The sequence below is a fragment of the Recurvomyces mirabilis genome (genome assembly GCF_035927965.1).
Source record: "Recurvomyces mirabilis strain CCFEE 5264 chromosome Unknown scaffold_10, whole genome shotgun sequence".
In the NCBI taxonomy this organism is placed as follows: domain Eukaryota; kingdom Fungi; phylum Ascomycota; class Dothideomycetes; order Mycosphaerellales; family Teratosphaeriaceae; genus Recurvomyces; species Recurvomyces mirabilis.
Genome location: NW_027041944.1, coordinates 75,948 through 92,376, shown reverse-complemented (window position 1 = coordinate 92,376; position 16,429 = coordinate 75,948). Strand labels below are relative to the sequence as shown.

Genomic DNA, 16,429 nt, shown 5'->3' with positions numbered 1-16,429 from the left:
GGATGTCTCTGATGGCGCGAGTGGTGGCGGAACAGAGGAGAAAAACAGCAGTCAACACCCACTAATGCGTGACTCCCAGTATGTGGTATTAATTAGAGAAGTGTCCGTTTGTTCGTGCCTGAGTACACTACTGACACTACTGACACTAAGATATGGCTGCATGTTCAGATCAGCCACACTCACGTGTCATTTGCAGGGATGCTGGTTTCCACTGACGCCATCCTGCCGCCGCCGTTGGGCCAAGAAGTCCGGAGAGCAGGATTTTGACACGCTCGCTTGGAGAAGGAGGACTCTGAGGAGATTGTGAAAACGCGCAATCTTCTAGCCATTTTACATGTAGCACCAGCTGCACCACTGTCACGGAGTTCGTATAGTAGATCCACTTTGAGCTCACAGATGCAATTCGAGAGAGTGAGCACTCCGACTCGCGCTTGCCAAAACACAACCTTTTGCCCAAACTCGAAAGAACTTGTGGTACACGCGTGGCGTCATACTGTATGCAGTCCTGATACTGCAAGCTCGAAGCTAGCTGAAGCTTCCACGAGCACAAACGACAAAAGCTACACGACATTTCCTTCGCGTAGATGGCCGTCGACCCTGCATCGACTGCATCGACTGCATCGACTGCATCAGACGCCAAGATGAACGGCGTGAATGGGAGTGTAAATGGCTCCGATGGCCGTAGGGCAGGACGGGACAGCAGGAGAAGACGGAGGAGTGCCAGTAAGCAGAAGGGGTATGCGGGTTGGGTGGTTGATAAGGGATTGAAGGTGTTTGTCTGGTATGCTTTGGCCACAGTACTATTCCGCTGTCCAGGGCAGCAGAAGGATGTCTTGGACAGCACGCCGAAGCTCTGCAAGCCTTATCTGCAGACGAGGGATTATGTCACACCATTCGCTAAACCATACTACGACCAATACCTCGCTCCTCACGTCCAGCGAGCTCAGCCATATTTTGATCAAGTCAATGAGAAGGTCTACACACCCGGCTTGGCAGCATACAATCAACATGCAGCCCCTCGAGTCCAGCAAGCACAACAGCAGGCACATGTACAATGGGAGAAGACACTCAAACCACAACTCGAAGTCGCCCGCCAGCAAGCCGGGAAGCAATACGATGCCGTCCTCAGCCCGCACGTCAAGCAAGTCCAGGGTGTGGTCCAACCCTACTACGACTCCGTGGCGACTTCCGCAAGCGATATTTGGGAACTCGAACTCCAGCCCGTCTACCGCAATACCGCTCCCTATCTGCAGAAAATGTACACCCAAGGCCAGGAATTTGCGGTCAACACTGCTCTCCCACAAGCACAATATGCCAGCTCTGCTGCGTGGACATTCTGGGTCAAGCAGGCCTGGCCGAGGATGCGCGTGCTGTATGGAGAGAATGTTGAGCCCCAGCTTATGAGGATCACTGAGCGTTTGGGTCGGTACAAGGATGGAAAGAAGATTGAGGCGGAGGTCAGGAGTGCGGAGATCTCTTCTTCATACGCGGAGTCCAGCTCCAGCATCGCCTCTGCTGCTTCTTCGGCTTCTTCTGTCGTTAGCGAGGCTACAAAGGGCACAGCATCCATGGCTTCGGCTGTCACGTCTTCCGCTACCCCCGAGCCTAGTGTCTCGTTGACTGAGCAATTCGAAAATGACCTCAAACACTGGCACGACGCTTGCGCACGTGCGGTGAAGGAAGGCTCCGAGCACCTAAAGGAACGCGTCGATGAAATCGCTACTCACCAGTCCGCGAAGCAAGTCACCAAAACAGGCAACGCCCTCTTGACCCAACTCGAACAGACGGGTGAGGGAGCGATCAACAGCGTCAAGGCCCACATCCTGGGCATAGTCGGCGGCCTCCCAGAAGAAGCAGAAGACTCCCATCTGAGCGAAGCAAAAGACAATCTCGCCAAAGCCATCCGTAACGCCGGCAAAAGCGTCCGGGAGTCCGCCCAAGCTGTTCGAGATTGGAAGACCTCCTTCACCACCTCTACGGACGATCTCGCCGACAAGTCTCTGCAAAGCACCTTCGAAACCATCGACTCGATCCGCGAAATCCGCCTCAGTGAAATCGGGAGGAAGTATGCTGATAAGGAGCTTCCGCACAAGGAGTGGAGTAAATATTCCGATCTCAAGAAAGCTACACAAGCGTGGCGCGATGATGTCACGAAGGTTGTCTCCGGCAATGAGGCGATTGGGAGTGCTAAGCGTGAGGCTGAGGAGGTGGAGAGTAAAGGTATGGGCATCGCGGAGGATGTGGCTAAGGAGCTTGGGAGGTTGAAGGAGGTTGGGTTGTGGAAGATACAGGCGAGGGACGCTGCGGATGATTTTGAGACGAAAGCTACACCGCCCGTTGCCGCCCAAGCTGCGAAGAGGGTTCAGGATGCTGTGTCGGGCGCTTCGGAAGCTGTAGTTGGTTCTTCGACGGGATCTGTGGAGTCCGCTTCTTCTGCTGCTTCGTCGAAGGCTAGTCAGCTTTCTAGCAGTGCTAGTGAAGCTGTCTATGGCTCTGTGGGCTCCGCGGAGAGCGTGGCTAGCCACGTCAAAAGCGCTGCTGGTGAGGGGTATGCCAAGGTTGCTGGACAGGGTGAGCAGAGTCCTCTGGCTGACTCGGCCAGCAGCGCTACTGAGAGCCTGAAGAGTGCTGCTTCGGTCGCTCCGGAGAGTGTGCTTGGCACGCCTTCGGGTGTTAGCGATTCCGCCACCGATATTGCTTCGAGCCTTTCATCTGCTGTCGTTGGCACGGGGTCTGGTCTCAGCGACTCAGCCACCGATGTTGCTTCGAGCATTTCATCTGCTGTCGTTGGAACACCCTCGGGCGTCAGCGACTCTGCCACAGACGTCGCTTCGAGCTTTTCGTCGGCTGTTGTTGATGGGCAGAGCTCGATCGGCAGCTCTGCGAGCAAAGCTACGGAGAGTGTGAAGAGTGCCGCTTCTGTCATTTCGGAGAGCGTCATTGGTACGCCCTCGGGTGTCAGTGATTCCGCTACTGATGCCGCTTCGAGCTTGTCTTCTGCTGTCATCGGGACTTCTTCCGGACTCAGCGATGCTGCAACCGATGCTGCGTCAAGCATCTCATCTGCTGTTGTCGGTACTCCCTCCGACGTGAGTGATTCGGCGACAGATGCAGCATCAAGCATCTCCTCTGCCGTTCTCGGTGAGGAAAGCCCGGTCGCCTCAACCGCCTCCAGCCTTTCGTCCGCCGCAAGCAAGTCCCTTGGTCCAAAAGCAGCAAGTATCCTAGCCGCCGGCAAAGCAAAGAAAGACGCAGCTTCCAAGAGCGCCGAATCCGCCGCTACTGTGGCCAGCTCATCTGGAAATTCTATCGCATCCGACGCTTCCGCTTCCCCGTCCTCCACCTTGAGTGATGCCTCTTCCAGCCTCTCCTCCGGGGCAAGCGTTGCATCTTCAAGCGCCAGCTCCGTGGCTTCATCAGCGAGTAGTAAAGTCTTCCTAGGCGCCAACGCCCAAGTCATCGTCGAAGCGCGCGAACCTATCTTCGACGAGGACATTATCGACGACGATGCATCGTACAGCGCCCGAATCCAGAGTGTGGTTGATGCAGCCAAAGATCAGGCTACGGAACTTACGCAGGCGGTTTTGGATGCTATGAGGCCTACTGCTACGGCTACGGATGTCCAGGGTACTGCGAGTTCTTATGCTAGTAGTGCTTCTTCGCTTGCGAGTGAGCAGTACGAGAGTGCCATTAATGCTGCTTCGAGCGTGCTCTTTGGTGGCAAGGCAGCACAGGCTACGGGTACGGGAAGTGCAATGGCGAGGGATTTGTATGAGAGTGCTGTTACTGCGTAAGTTCCTCAGCAATATCTATCATGTTGTATGGTATACTGACATGTCTCAGTGCATCCTACGCCATCTACGGCACCCCAGCCGCCAGCGGTCTTGCCAGCGCCGCATCTTCGCGCTACAACGACGCTCTCAGCCAAGCGTCCTCCCACTACGAAGCAGCTAAATCTCGTCTCTCGGTCCAGGTCTCTGGGACCCCTGAACCGGTGCATAAGCAAATGTTCACTTCCGTGGAATCGGCTTACTCTGACTCCCTGTCAGCGGCTAGCAAGCGCCTGAATGAAGCCCTGGGCTCCTCACCAACGCCAGCAGCCAATCTGTATGCGGCCGTACCAACTATTGGCCGGTACGAAAGCATTTCGGCCATCGCCTCCTCTCGTCTCGCGGAAGGTTTGAGTGCGGCTTCTGCGCAGTACACGAGCGCTAAGGTCGCTATGGGTGTCGACCCGACTCCAGCTCATCAGGCGTACCTTGGTAGTGCCCAAGCGGCTTACTATCAAGGGATCGGTATGGCTCACGACAGGTACTCTTCCTTCCTCCACGCCGCGAGCAGTGTCGCGGGCGCTACGCCTACGACTGGCTACCAGGCTTACCTCGCCGCGGCGCAGAGCACATATAGTGCTGCTCTATCTGCGGCTTCGGCTAATATGCAAGATCTTATGGCTTCGGCTTCAAGCGTGGCGGGTGTCTCTAGCACACCGGCTGCTCAGTCTTACCTGGACGACTTCTCCGCTAGCTACGACTCCGCCATCGCGGCTGCTTCCTCCCAGCTCGCACTAGCTTCCAGCAGCGCCAGTGTATTGTTCTACGGCTCCCAAAAGGGTTCCGTCGAGCAAGCCACCGAGGCAGCTGGATCATACTACACCGACGCCGCTTCCCAGATTTCCTCCGCCGTCTATGGTACCGAGACCCCCTGGACCGAAGCCGCCGCTTCCCAGGCGAGCGAGAATTGGGAGGCCTTGATTGCCCACGCGAGCGAACAGATCTATGGTCAACCTCCTCCCATGACGGATGCGATATACAGTTCCGCTACGGCGTACGCTGCTCAGGCTACTCTGGCCGCGGCACAGCAGTATGAAGCTGTGCAATCGCTTTTCTCTGAGCTTGTGAGCGGACGGGAGCCGGATTTCACGGACTCGGTGATGGCGAGGTTCCAGTCGGCGTATGCTACTGGTGCCCCGGCTATGGTCTCTAGTGCGAGTAGTTTTGTCGAGGACACCTATGCTTCTGCTTCTTCGGTCGTGGCTTCGGTGTTTACTCCACCGAGTAGTCTGGATAATATTATGGATTCCGTCAACGCTCAGCTCAACGCTGCCGTCGACGCCGCGAGCCAGCAAGTCTATGGGCAGAGTAAGGGGACGTTGGAGTCTGTTACCGATGCTGCCTCGAGCGTCTACACCGACGCCGCGTCAATGGCTGGACATGCGGCTTCGCAGATTAGCGAGGCGGTTTATGGGCATGAAACGGGTTATGCTGAGGCGGCACAAGGCTCTGTGGCTGCTGTGGCGGCGGCGGCGAGTAAGAGTATTTCGGAGGCTATCTACGGTTCTCCTACGGGTACGGTCGAGGCTGCTTCCAACAGCGCGGCCAGTGTCTACGATTCGCTTACCTCTGCTGCTTCGTCCCAAGCTGCTGCCGTTGCTTCGTCGGTGAGTAAGGCGGTTTATGGAGAGGAGAAGGGGTATGTGGATGGTCTGCAGAGTTCCATCTCTGTTGCCATGGCGAGCGCTTCGAGCAGGATCGCGGCCTTCAAGGTCGAGGATGTGGTCATTTCGGCCTCTAGTGCTGTGGTGGAGGTGGGGAGTTCGGTCAGCTCGATCGCTAGCCAGGTCACCGAGAGTGCGGGGAGCGTAGTTGGGGATGCTGGGGGGTTTGTGGCTGAGGCAGCGAGTAGTGTGAGTTCGGCGGTTAGTGAAGTAGGCAAGAGCGCCGGGAGTGCGGTCAGCGAGGCCACGGAGAGCGTAGCTAGTGTGGCTAGCTCGGTCACGGGGAGGACGAAGGACGAGCTGTGAAGAATTTTGACGTCTGGTCATGCGAAGGAGGACAAGGTTGAGCAGAGTGAGGACGAGGAGGATGGGGAGGAGTGAACGATTTAATATTGCTGTTGTGGTTCAAGACCATGGGAAGGGCGGGGGGCGGACAATGTGTATACGACGGTGATCTTTCGAGCGTTGCACAGTTTCAATGGGTTAGCGAGTTGTGGTTTCGTTCGGCATCGGATATCCCCTCTGCGCGTATGCACGTGTATGTAATGATTAGGTAGTAGTTAGTGTACGCCTGCTTCTTGACGTTTCAATCGCCATTTACAGTCCAGAACATTGTTGGAGAGTGGCGATCGATCAATCAATCGCACGTGGCTGTGCACCTGGCGGTGTGCTCAGTGTAGCGAGCCTACTCAGCCTGACCAGAACCTTATGCACGCTGCCTCACCTCGCACGACGTGAGATCTATTTCCACGTACCTCTCAGGTTTGAGGAAAGTTGAGTATTGTACCTTCACGAGCACCGGAAGGACCGCCGATCTATTGGCAGACATGACTTCAGTCTTGGACCTCGCGGATCTTCTGTATCTTGTAACGTCGCCAGCAGAATGGCTTCGTCCAGTTGAAGCTCAGCCTTTCTTATGGCATCCTCTACAAAGCTCAGCCAACATCCGCCTGTTTCGGACAGAGAAGTTTCGAGGCAGAAAGACCAAGTCTGTACGATAACCTACCGCGAAGTATTCAAGCTAAGCTCATCCAATGTCCAAGGGCGAGAGCGGTAGCGAAGGGACATACGGCGATGTCATATACTTGGGGCGACCCAACGCAAACCAAGACCATCGTTTGCAACCAGCAGACATTGACTATAGGTGAGAACTGTTGCTCCATGCTTAAGGACCTGGAACGTATGCATTGTACTAGTTATATTTGGATCGACGCGATATGTATCAACCAGGACGATATCAAGGAGCGCAGTGTTCAGGTGGCACAGATGGGGTTGACCTTCTGTCAAGCCAAGCAGACGATCGTCTGCCTCACGGAACCGCGATATGAAGCCGCGAGGGCTGCTGCGGTCGAGCTGCCGCAGCCAAGATATAATCCTAACGAGTTGTTGCGAAGTCTCGCCCCCGAGGATCTCTACGACCTATATGACCGCTATATTGGCGCCGATTTCGACAACAAAGCCAAGTACACCGCTCTTAGGCCAGTAGTACTCTTCTATAGTCCTTGGTCAGTCCACCTGGCCACGAGCCTCGTAATCAATTGATGTCTCTCGCTCACTCATGTACCGTTAGGTACACGCGGACCTGGATTGTGTAAGAAGTTATGCTTTCGAGCTCGGTGGTATTATGCGCCGAAAAAGAGCGATACCCTACGCCGTGGTCGGGTCTGGTACAGGCATATCAGAAATGGAGTCAACAATACCTGATGAGCGAGATTCCCGACGTTGTCGTTCTGCAGATGGCCTCTGGCTCGCTAGACCATCCCAAAAGTGCGATCGACCACGGAGACCTTTACGATCATGTGGTCTTGGCGAGCAGGCAAGCCGGAGCAAGCTTTGGAGGCTGCCGGTGCGCCGCTAAGGCTCAACGCTTATTCGACATGCTCGAGCGAACCCGCCACTTCGAGTGCGCGGAACCTCGAGATAAGTTATATGCCATCTTACCATTGATAGAAGGGGGCTTAAAAGGTATCAGCGAGCCCGACTACTCGAAACCATTGCGCCAAGTGTTCGCCGACTTGACATGGTTCTTGCTGCAACGTAATATCGCCTCTATCCTAGCTCTAGCAAGCTTAAATCTAGATAAGGATGACTGGCCATCGTGGGTAGTGGACTGGTCGACCAAGAGGCCGCAAGCATAGCGGCTCCGGCTTTCGGATGACTGCAGCGGTGCAGGCTGCTGGTCGCAAGGGGAGTAAGACGTGCGTGAAGCTACCAGCGGACGGCACCGTCCTTGTCATCAGAGGCGTTATCAACTGTACTCAAGCCTTGCGGGTTGCCCGCACAATACCAGAGAGGTTATGAGCAGGCTACCCGAGCTGGGATGTGGGCTCGTGTCGAGACCAGGCAGTACAACGTCATGGATGGCGACTATGTCTGCGCTTTGCTGGGTTGCAGATCGCTCTTCGTATCGCGACAGCTGGGCAGCCAGTCGCAATTCCGGTTGGTGGACGAGTGTCACATGCGAGCACCAGCAGAAGGTGACTCTCAGGAGTCTCTGACACTGCTGAGCAGCAGTGAAATAATGGATGTCATGATGGCAGTGCTCTCCGACACATGGACCGGGCTACTGCTTGTCAGGAAATTCTGTCCCCAGGTCTCAAAGACTTGGAGATACTCTAAGCCTGATCCAGTCGTCTCGATCATCTTCATAGAGATCCTAATCTTGCAGGCACCTCCTCTCAGTATTGTCAGTAAGCATAACCATTGAGCATTTGAGCAAGCTATCGGAATCGACAGGGATGGATTCAGTGCTCTCTTTGAGTCCCCATGGCCGTTTTAGAAGACCTTCGGAGTTGTTCGAGCCTTTCACGGGTTGTGTGTACACGTAGTTGCACGACCACAGAGAACAGCTTTCACTGAACGTGGTTGTTCATCAGGCCCCGTATTGACGCAGTAACGATGAAATGTACTCACATATGCTGATGATTCGACGTTCTCGCCATACTTAGAGAAGCTGAGCTTTGATCGTTCAAGATGTCGGGTCCCCAAGCTTTGCATATCGATGTTATAGTGCAGTCGCGCTCGAGGTTTCATGGATTGACGTGTGTACGCGGAAAGCTTCCGCCTCTAAGTGAATGTGGCCGCAATTAAAGACATACATATGCCATCGCAATACACCCATGGTCACCCGCGACCCATGCGCCCAGTATGCTCCTCCCGCTCCTCACAGCGGCAACTTTGCTCTTGCGACCTTCTCTCGCGGTTTTCGCAGATGAGGCTTGGAGTGTCGACTATCACTTCGCCCTCTTAGGTGAACCCCGGGAATCGACCACTTTCTTTCACCAGCCCAACCCAGCTTTGAAAGCTTCTCTGATATACACTCTCTCCGAGGAAGGAGCATTGGGTGCAGTGAACCCGAGGGACGGATCATTGGTCTGGAGACAGCCATTACAGGAGAATAGCTATAGCCACAATGCTTCTTTCTTGAGGACTGGTGAGGGTCGGGATGTGGTTGTTAGTGGGATTGGCAACGAGATAGCTAGCTGGAGTGCCGACAATGGACGATTAGTGTGGAATGTCCGGACAGAGGGGGAGCTTCGGGATGTGGAAATCCTAGAGTTGAGCAATGGGAAGGAGACTGCTGGCGCAAAAGATGCTGTGGCTCTTTCAGCAGGACCAAGACCTGCTGTGAGGCGCATAGATGGTGCGACGGGGGCGGTGAAGTGGGAGCATATGCTCGATGGGTCAGATGAGCCGTATCAGGTCTCTGCATCGAGCACGCATATCTATGCTATTCTGCTACACAAAACGATGCTTGGCTACCTCAAGCTCCGCGTAGTCTCGCTGGACCCCGTGACGGGCACGAAGATGGACGAGTACACCCTCAGCTCCGAAAACGAGCTGGCCACGGCTGATACGATCGTCTCTGTGGGTGCAAACTCGGCATCGCCGATTATCGCCTGGACTGATGCAGCTCACTCGACGCTGAAGGTCAATGTCATTGGCACGAAGAGCATCGCCTCTTTCAACATCGAAAAGCATGGCGAGGAGACTGTCGAACGAGTGCGACTACATGCACCATACCATGTCAACTCCCTATCACATTTCCTTGTCCACTACGAGACAGCAACCTCGCATTGGGCAGAAGTCTACCACATCGATGCCAAGAATGGCAAGGTGGCCAAAGCATATAGTCTGCCGAAGCTGCCAGGCAAAGGTGCTTTCTCGACCAGTACATCGGATGCGAATGTCTACTTCACCAGAATCACACGCGATGAGCTGTCTACTCTATCTTCCGCCTCGCATGGTGTTCTCGGAAGATGGCCGATTGGTCCTCTCGGCGTAGCTGGTGGAGTCGGTGAGGTTATTGAGCCTGTGCATGCCGTCTCCGAGGTCTCTGTGAAAGGCGATGCAGTGTCAGCGATCAGGACAGTTTTTCTTCTGTCTACAGGCGACTGGGTTTTGCTGCGAGGCGGCAATGCAATCTGGAATAGACCGGAGATGCTTGCGAGCACGATTGCGGCTACTTTTGCTGCACCTGCCAAGATCGAAGCGCTAGCGGAGCAGTTGCAGGCAGAAGCTCACAGCAATCCTGTCTCAGCTTACGCCCACCGACTGACGAGGCACCTCTCCGAGCTGCAAAGACTGCCAGCATTTCTTGTCACGCTGCCACAGACATTGGTGAAGGGACTACTGGGCACGAGTGAGGACGATGTGGCTAGCGATAGCTTTGGCTTCCATCAGATCATCACTTGTGCCACTCGTAGTGGAAGAGTCTTGGCCCTCGATGCTGGTAAGCCTGACAGAGTCCTCTGGAACAGACAAGTCGCAGATCTTAAGCCCGATCAATCATGGCAACCTCGTCTCTCCTCGCCGAAACCTGGCGTGGTCACCATAAGTTCCAACGCGGCGACTGGTATTCAATACAATATCACAGACGGAGAACAGATCATTACGACCCTCCCAGAAGACGTCGAGGCAGACGCAGCCGCACCACGAGCCGTGCAGTACACCATGACCAATGGTGCTTTAGAAGCCAAAGTAGACTCAAACACAGCATGGCACTTCGCACCGGCCCAAGGCGAGTATATCCACAGTCTCATACCACGACCCGTCAATGATCCCGTGGCATCCATCGGTAAAGTCCTAGGCGACAGACGAGTGCTCTACAAATACCTAGACCCAAACTTGGCACTGCTCGTGACTGTCAAGAACAGCAGCAGCATTGCAAGCTTCTATGTACTGAATACAGTCTCCGGCGCAATAATTCACACTAACACCCACACCGGTATCGACATCACCGCCCCAATCGCCTCGATAGTCTCCGAGAACTGGTTCGCCTACACCTTCACAGTCGAAGCAGCCGACGACTCCCCAAAGGGCAACCATCTCGTGATGGGCGAGCTCTTCGAGTCACTCGTGCCCAACGATCGGGGCCCCCTAACCGGAAAGTCCAACTACAGCAGTCTAGAAACCGGCACTGAGCCCTTCACCCTTACACATACTTACCAGATTCCTGAAACAATTTCGAAGTTATCAGTGACGAGGACAAGACAGGGTATCACATCTCGCCAACTACTTGCCGTACTCCCGGACTCCCACGCACTAGTGGGAATACCCTACCCCATGCTAGATCCTCGACGGCCCGTAGCTCGGGACCCGACGAAAGAAGAGCAGATGGAAGGGCTGGTGCGGTACTCGCCTGTTCTTGACTTTGATCCGAAGTGGTACCTTTCGCACCAACGAGAGGTCGTCGGGATCAAGGACGTCGTGACTAATCCGGCACTGATCGAAAGCACGAGTCTGGTGTTTGCGTACGGGCTGGACGTGTTCGGGACGAAATTGAGCCCGAGTTTCAGTTTTGATATTTTGGGCAAGGACTTCAATAAACTGCAGATGTTGGCCACGGTTGCCGCGTTGGCTGTTCTGACTTTTGTTGTGGCGCCTTTGGTAGGTCGTTTTCCTTTTCTTCTGGTACATGGGATATAGCTGACGGTGATCTTAGGTTACGAGGAAGCAAGTTGATCAGAGGTGGAAGTTCATGTGAATGGTCGTAGCTACTTCCAAGAACTCCTGCGACAACTGAAGCCTTCTTCCGACTGTATGGGGATGGTAGGATCACTATACGATCGAGTAGTATGGCCACATGCAACTCATTTGCTGCCAGACTTGAGAGGGTTCAAGATATTGAGCACACATTGAAGCCTCAAATCCACCTGTGCTGCCGCATCGATCATACACTTCCGATGACGCGGATCTGTGGAAATTTCGAATTGGATGCACCACGTATATACATAGATCTGTGAATTGCTCTATACCTGGCCATCTACCGGCATGAAGTTTATTGTCGGCTCAAGATGGCTTCATGCATTCGCCAATGTTTAAAGCTTACGATGTGCATCGGCTAGTGTCTAGTCCAGGTCCCCGCCTGATTTCGATCAACTTTACCAACACGTCGAGTTGCTCAAAAGCAGAAGGTCTGGATTAGAATTGCATACACCAATCTCTTGTGAACTCAAAGCCTTAAAGCACTTGATTATGATGAGCGAGGCTTCGCTCACTAGGGAAGTGGTACATAACTTTGAGCTGCGGGAATCGGCGTTCGGCGTTCGGCATTCGGCACTCAGCCCTTCCTCCAGGATATCACATCACTCGTTACTGCGATGTCCTTTCATGGTCCATACTATATCGGGCGCTCATCGATCTTGACAATGGCTGATCACAGCAGGAAGCGTGACAAGCCCACCTTGAGCTGCACCTTTTGCAGAGGGAGAAAGTAAGTACATGCACAACCCGACTGCCATAGCTTACTGAGCATCCAGGCTGCGGTGTGACCGGTTGTCTCCTTGCGGTGCTTGTACGCGACGAGGTCGGCCAGCAGAATGCATGTTCACGTGCACTGAAGAGCAACGTAAAGACGCTGTCGACTACAGACCGCACGCCAGGAACCAGCATGCGCGGAAACGGCTCAGTCGTCTGGAGACCCTTGTCACGGGACTTTTCAAGGCTCAAGAGTCTCACCATGACCCTACTCGCCGTACCTCCGTCGATACTGAGCTTCGTAGTGCTTTCGAGGCCAACGTCACCAAATCAACTCTGGCGAACAGTATTGGCAAGCTCGAGCTGACTGACAATGGCGCCGCGTACACTGGAAGCTCGCATTGGACAACAATACTTGAAGAAGTAAGTGAAAGTGGCAAAGCGTATATTTCCACCCTACCGAACACTGACGTTCTCGTCTAGATACAGGATATCAAGTCCGAGCTATCGGAGGAGTATCCTAGCGAAATCTCAACACCAGCCAGTTCCGTCCAGGACGCGGAATATACTCAAACGTTCGAAAGAGTCTCGCTTCTCAACAGTGCACCATATCTAGCGCGAGAGGACATTCTAAGTTTCATACCAGCTCGCAAGGTTGCTGATAGACTTGTGTCGCATTTCTTTAATGTCTTTGACCTGGGCCCTTGTGGGTGACACTGAACTTTGTCTGGCTCATGTTCTCCTGCTGATATTGACGCATGCGTAGTCCTCATACACCGAGGCACATTCTTTGAAGAGTATACTCGCTTCTGGATCGCACCATCAAACACACCTGTCATGTGGCTTGGACTCTTGTTCAGCATGATGGGTACTTCACTCCTCATGCAAAGACGGGGAGGCTTTCGCGAAAGCACGTCAGAACTAGATCCGTATGAGATGCTGGACTCTTATAGGGCCATGACTGCGCACTGTCTTTCTGCGTCGGAATACCTGAAGCCCAGCAAATATACCGTCGAAACTCTGATACTTCACTTTGCACTGGATCATAACAACAGTCCAGACGCATCCACCGAGAATTGGATGCTCCTAGGCGTTATTGTTCGCGTCGCAATGAGGGCAGGATTGCATCGTGATCCATCAAACTGGCCAAACATCAAGCCACTTCAAGCCGAGCTCCGACGTCGCCTGTGGATAATGCTGTACCATATGGACTTTTTCACGAGTACTCAAACTGGCCTGCCGCGGATCATCAAGGACTCGCAGTGTGATGTGCGTCTTCCACGGCACCTTCTCGAATCTGATCTCAACTTCCAAATACATGACCTACCACCTGAACGCAGATGTAACGAGCGCACGAGTCTACTTGGGCTCATCGAAAGACACGAGATCATCGCGGTAGGCGCTGCAATCTATGATGCTGTTGAGTCTGGCTCAGCTTCGCCAGCTACCGAGCATGAATTGCTATTAAAGCTACAGACTACAATCAGTAGTCTCTCCGATGAGGCAAGGTTCCACTCTTTCGAGACTTCCATAGCACAGGATCCGATGTCACTGCTAAACCAGATTTGTCTTGATACACTGATACAGAAGGACTTCTACTTGCTTCATCGCCGGAGTTTCAAAGCAGAATTCACAGGACAATCAGCTGCGAACAAGCAGTGTATCGACGCTGCGCTGACAATCCTTGGCCATCAAAGACGGCTGGACGAGGAGACTGCACCTGGTGGCATATTCTATAGCATACGGTGGAAAGTGGTCTCCCTGCTGAACCAAGAATTTCTACAAGCTACGATGTTGCTCTGTCTAGCTTTGCAACGTGCTGCAAAACTTCAACAGAGTTCACTGTATCGAAAGAACGAGATTGTACAAGCACTGGTGCTCGCCAAACCATTATTTGCGAAGAAGTCCGACCGCTGGACTGAGGCACGAAAAGCTGTGGACGCCATTAATGCAGTGACACTGACCGAGCAGCCTCATACCACAGAGACTGCAAACGGTGAGACTTCTCAGTGCTGGTCAAACTGGGAGTCCTGGATGGACGATTCGATGCAGGCTCCCAGCCTTGAAGCTTTAGACTTTGGCCGTGATGTGACACTGGACATCTACCTTCTTGGTGATGACGAGAACTGGGCTATGAATGCAGCATAGGCCATTCGAAGCCTCTATCTTAAACAGTAGAAAGGCTGTCATACATCCTCCTCGGCTGCACAAGCACCTTTACTTTTCTGCTTCTCCAGCGTCTCCTCGTCATTCGGTTTTTTATCCTGCTTCTTCACGCTACGCCACTCCATGGCAAGACCAGGTATGATGCAGACACAAGCCATGACCAGGGCGACCTGAAAGCACACTCGCAACGAGCCGTTGTATGCATACAAGACGTCCGTCTTGTATTGTGCTGGCACGATATCTAACAAGCCCGTAGCACCGGCACTTTCGATCTGCTCAGCTGTGATCTGGATGATGTCCTTGAGTCGGCTGACGAGGTTGCTGTCAAGAACATTCTGGCCGACGCTGACGAAAATCGCGCCGAAGATGGTGTTGGCGAAAAGCATTAGTGATGCTCCAATCGACGCCTCTTCTCGTGGTAGTACGACTTGTGCAGCAAGGTTCGGGGCTTGGATGCACAGACCGAATCCGAAGCCATATATGACTTGATAGCCGATCCATTGGCCTTCTGTGCTGTTGACTCCCAATGTTGTAATGAGGCCGGCTCCGACAGCAGTAACGCAAACGCCGCCCAGAAGGAATGGTGTGAAGTAGCCGATCTTGGTGGAGAGAACACCCGCTACGATGGAAGCAACCACCAATGCCAATACTTGTGGTAGAAGATGAATGCCGCTGGCGACTGCTGAGTTCCCTTTGATGGCCTGGAACCAGACAGGAAGATAATATACTAGGTCAAGAAGTCAGTAAGGGTAGCTCAGTAGGTCACGACGAAATGGACTCACAGATCAGTGTCTGATGAGCGCCTAGGCAACAGCTGACGAAGAAGCCACTTGCGATGCTTCGCTGAGCTATGATATGTGGTGGTACAGTAGCTCGCTTTGGTCGCCAAAGCTGAATTGCAACGAATGCTAGAAGCAGCACGATAGCTATCACTAGCAAGGCGATGATACGGCCATCATTCCACTGCGGTGTATCAGCAATGTTGTAAGCCTTCAGGACGCAAGACTTACGCTATATGTGAAGCCACCCCATTCTAGCGCAAGGCACAAGCATATTACGCCTGGCAGGAGTGCCAACAGACCTTCGAGGTTCAGCTGCAGTAACTTCTCTTTCAGAGTGGTCTTAGTTTGAGAGCCGCCCTTCGCGTCCAACGCGAATGTAACAAAGGCTAGGACGAGCCCTCCGAGTGGGAGGTTCAGCCAGAAACACCATCGCCAGGTGACGTGAGAAGTGAAGGCGCCGCCAACAAGAGGACCCAGAACGGACGATACGCCATAGACTGCACCGAATAGTCCTTGGAACGCCGGCCGCTTCTCCAGTGGGACGGCGTAGACAATGAGCGTGATCTGCCAGGCGAAAATCGTGTCAACATTCGAACGAGTAGGTTTGTCCTGAGACGCGGGATACATACTGCGCCGGACTGTACACCTCCAGCACCAAGACCAGCCACTGCACGGCCGATGATGAAAGCAACCGAGTTTGCAGCAGCACCACATATCGCCGAGCCGACCTCGAAGAGTACTACGGCCGCTAAGAAAACGTACTTGACGTTCAGGAAGGTATACATCTTGCCAAAGACGAGCAGGAACGCCGCATTCGTGAGGAGGTATGCGGTGCCATACCAGCCAATATCGCTCGATGTCTGAAAGTCGTTTGTGATTGCCGGCGTGGCGGTGGAGATGATGAGTTTGTCCTATGGAATGATTAGGGCAGATGATCAGGCTTCTCAGTATGAAGGCAGACCTACCAGTGCAACGAGGAAGACACTGATATAAATCGAGGTGAGGATGAGTGCCAGGCGAAGACCTGTTGGGTAGTCGTAGCCATCGTTCGATGAGCCCACAGGCGGGTTTGGAGAAGTATCTTCTGCATTGATGGGTTCTTTAGCAGACGTTGCATCTTGCTTTGCTCTCTTTGAGAACATTGTAGATATGATAAATTTGTAAGGTCAGGAGTAGAAAGTGTGATAGTGAGAGGATACTGCACCGCAAACACTCTCCCTCCTCAAACGCACTCTTATATGCGAGTGATCTACATTCTACGGGCGCGGACGGTGTGCCGCCATACGGA

The 16,429-nt window shown here is 53.6% G+C and overlaps 5 protein-coding genes across 5 annotated transcripts; 4 read left to right on the top strand and 1 right to left on the bottom strand.

The window, feature by feature from the left end:
* Positions 1-584: 584 nt before the first annotated feature.
* LTS14_004404 (uncharacterized protein) lies at positions 585-5,800 on the top strand (the record flags this gene model as incomplete). The annotated part of the gene is made up of 2 exons (XM_064837106.1): positions 585-3,790; positions 3,844-5,800. 2 exons carry the CDS (start codon positions 585-587, stop codon positions 5,798-5,800), a joined length of 5,163 nt encoding a protein of 1,720 aa, XP_064695065.1.
* A 728-nt stretch (positions 5,801-6,528) lies between these two features.
* Positions 6,529-7,036, top strand: LTS14_004403 (uncharacterized protein; the record flags this gene model as incomplete). The annotated part of the gene is made up of 2 exons (XM_064837105.1): positions 6,529-6,638; positions 6,691-7,036. The coding sequence occupies 2 exons, from the start codon at positions 6,529-6,531 to the stop codon at positions 7,034-7,036; spliced, it is 456 nt and encodes a 151-aa protein (XP_064695064.1).
* A 1,605-nt stretch (positions 7,037-8,641) lies between these two features.
* Positions 8,642-11,480, top strand: LTS14_004402 (uncharacterized protein; the record flags this gene model as incomplete). The annotated part of the gene is made up of 2 exons (XM_064837104.1): positions 8,642-11,383; positions 11,439-11,480. The coding sequence occupies 2 exons, from the start codon at positions 8,642-8,644 to the stop codon at positions 11,478-11,480; spliced, it is 2,784 nt and encodes a 927-aa protein (XP_064695063.1).
* Positions 11,481-12,319: 839 nt separating this feature from the next.
* On the top strand, positions 12,320-14,341 carry LTS14_004401 (uncharacterized protein; the record flags this gene model as incomplete). The annotated part of the gene is made up of 3 exons (XM_064837103.1): positions 12,320-12,616; positions 12,677-12,899; positions 12,960-14,341. The coding sequence occupies 3 exons, from the start codon at positions 12,320-12,322 to the stop codon at positions 14,339-14,341; spliced, it is 1,902 nt and encodes a 633-aa protein (XP_064695062.1).
* Positions 14,342-14,379: 38 nt separating this feature from the next.
* LTS14_004400 (uncharacterized protein) lies at positions 14,380-16,283 on the bottom strand (the record flags this gene model as incomplete). Its single annotated transcript, XM_064837102.1, has 4 exons — positions 14,380-15,060; positions 15,370-15,705; positions 15,771-16,052; positions 16,107-16,283. 4 exons carry the CDS (start codon positions 16,281-16,283, stop codon positions 14,380-14,382), a joined length of 1,476 nt encoding a protein of 491 aa, XP_064695061.1.
* Positions 16,284-16,429: the final 146 nt, after the last annotated feature.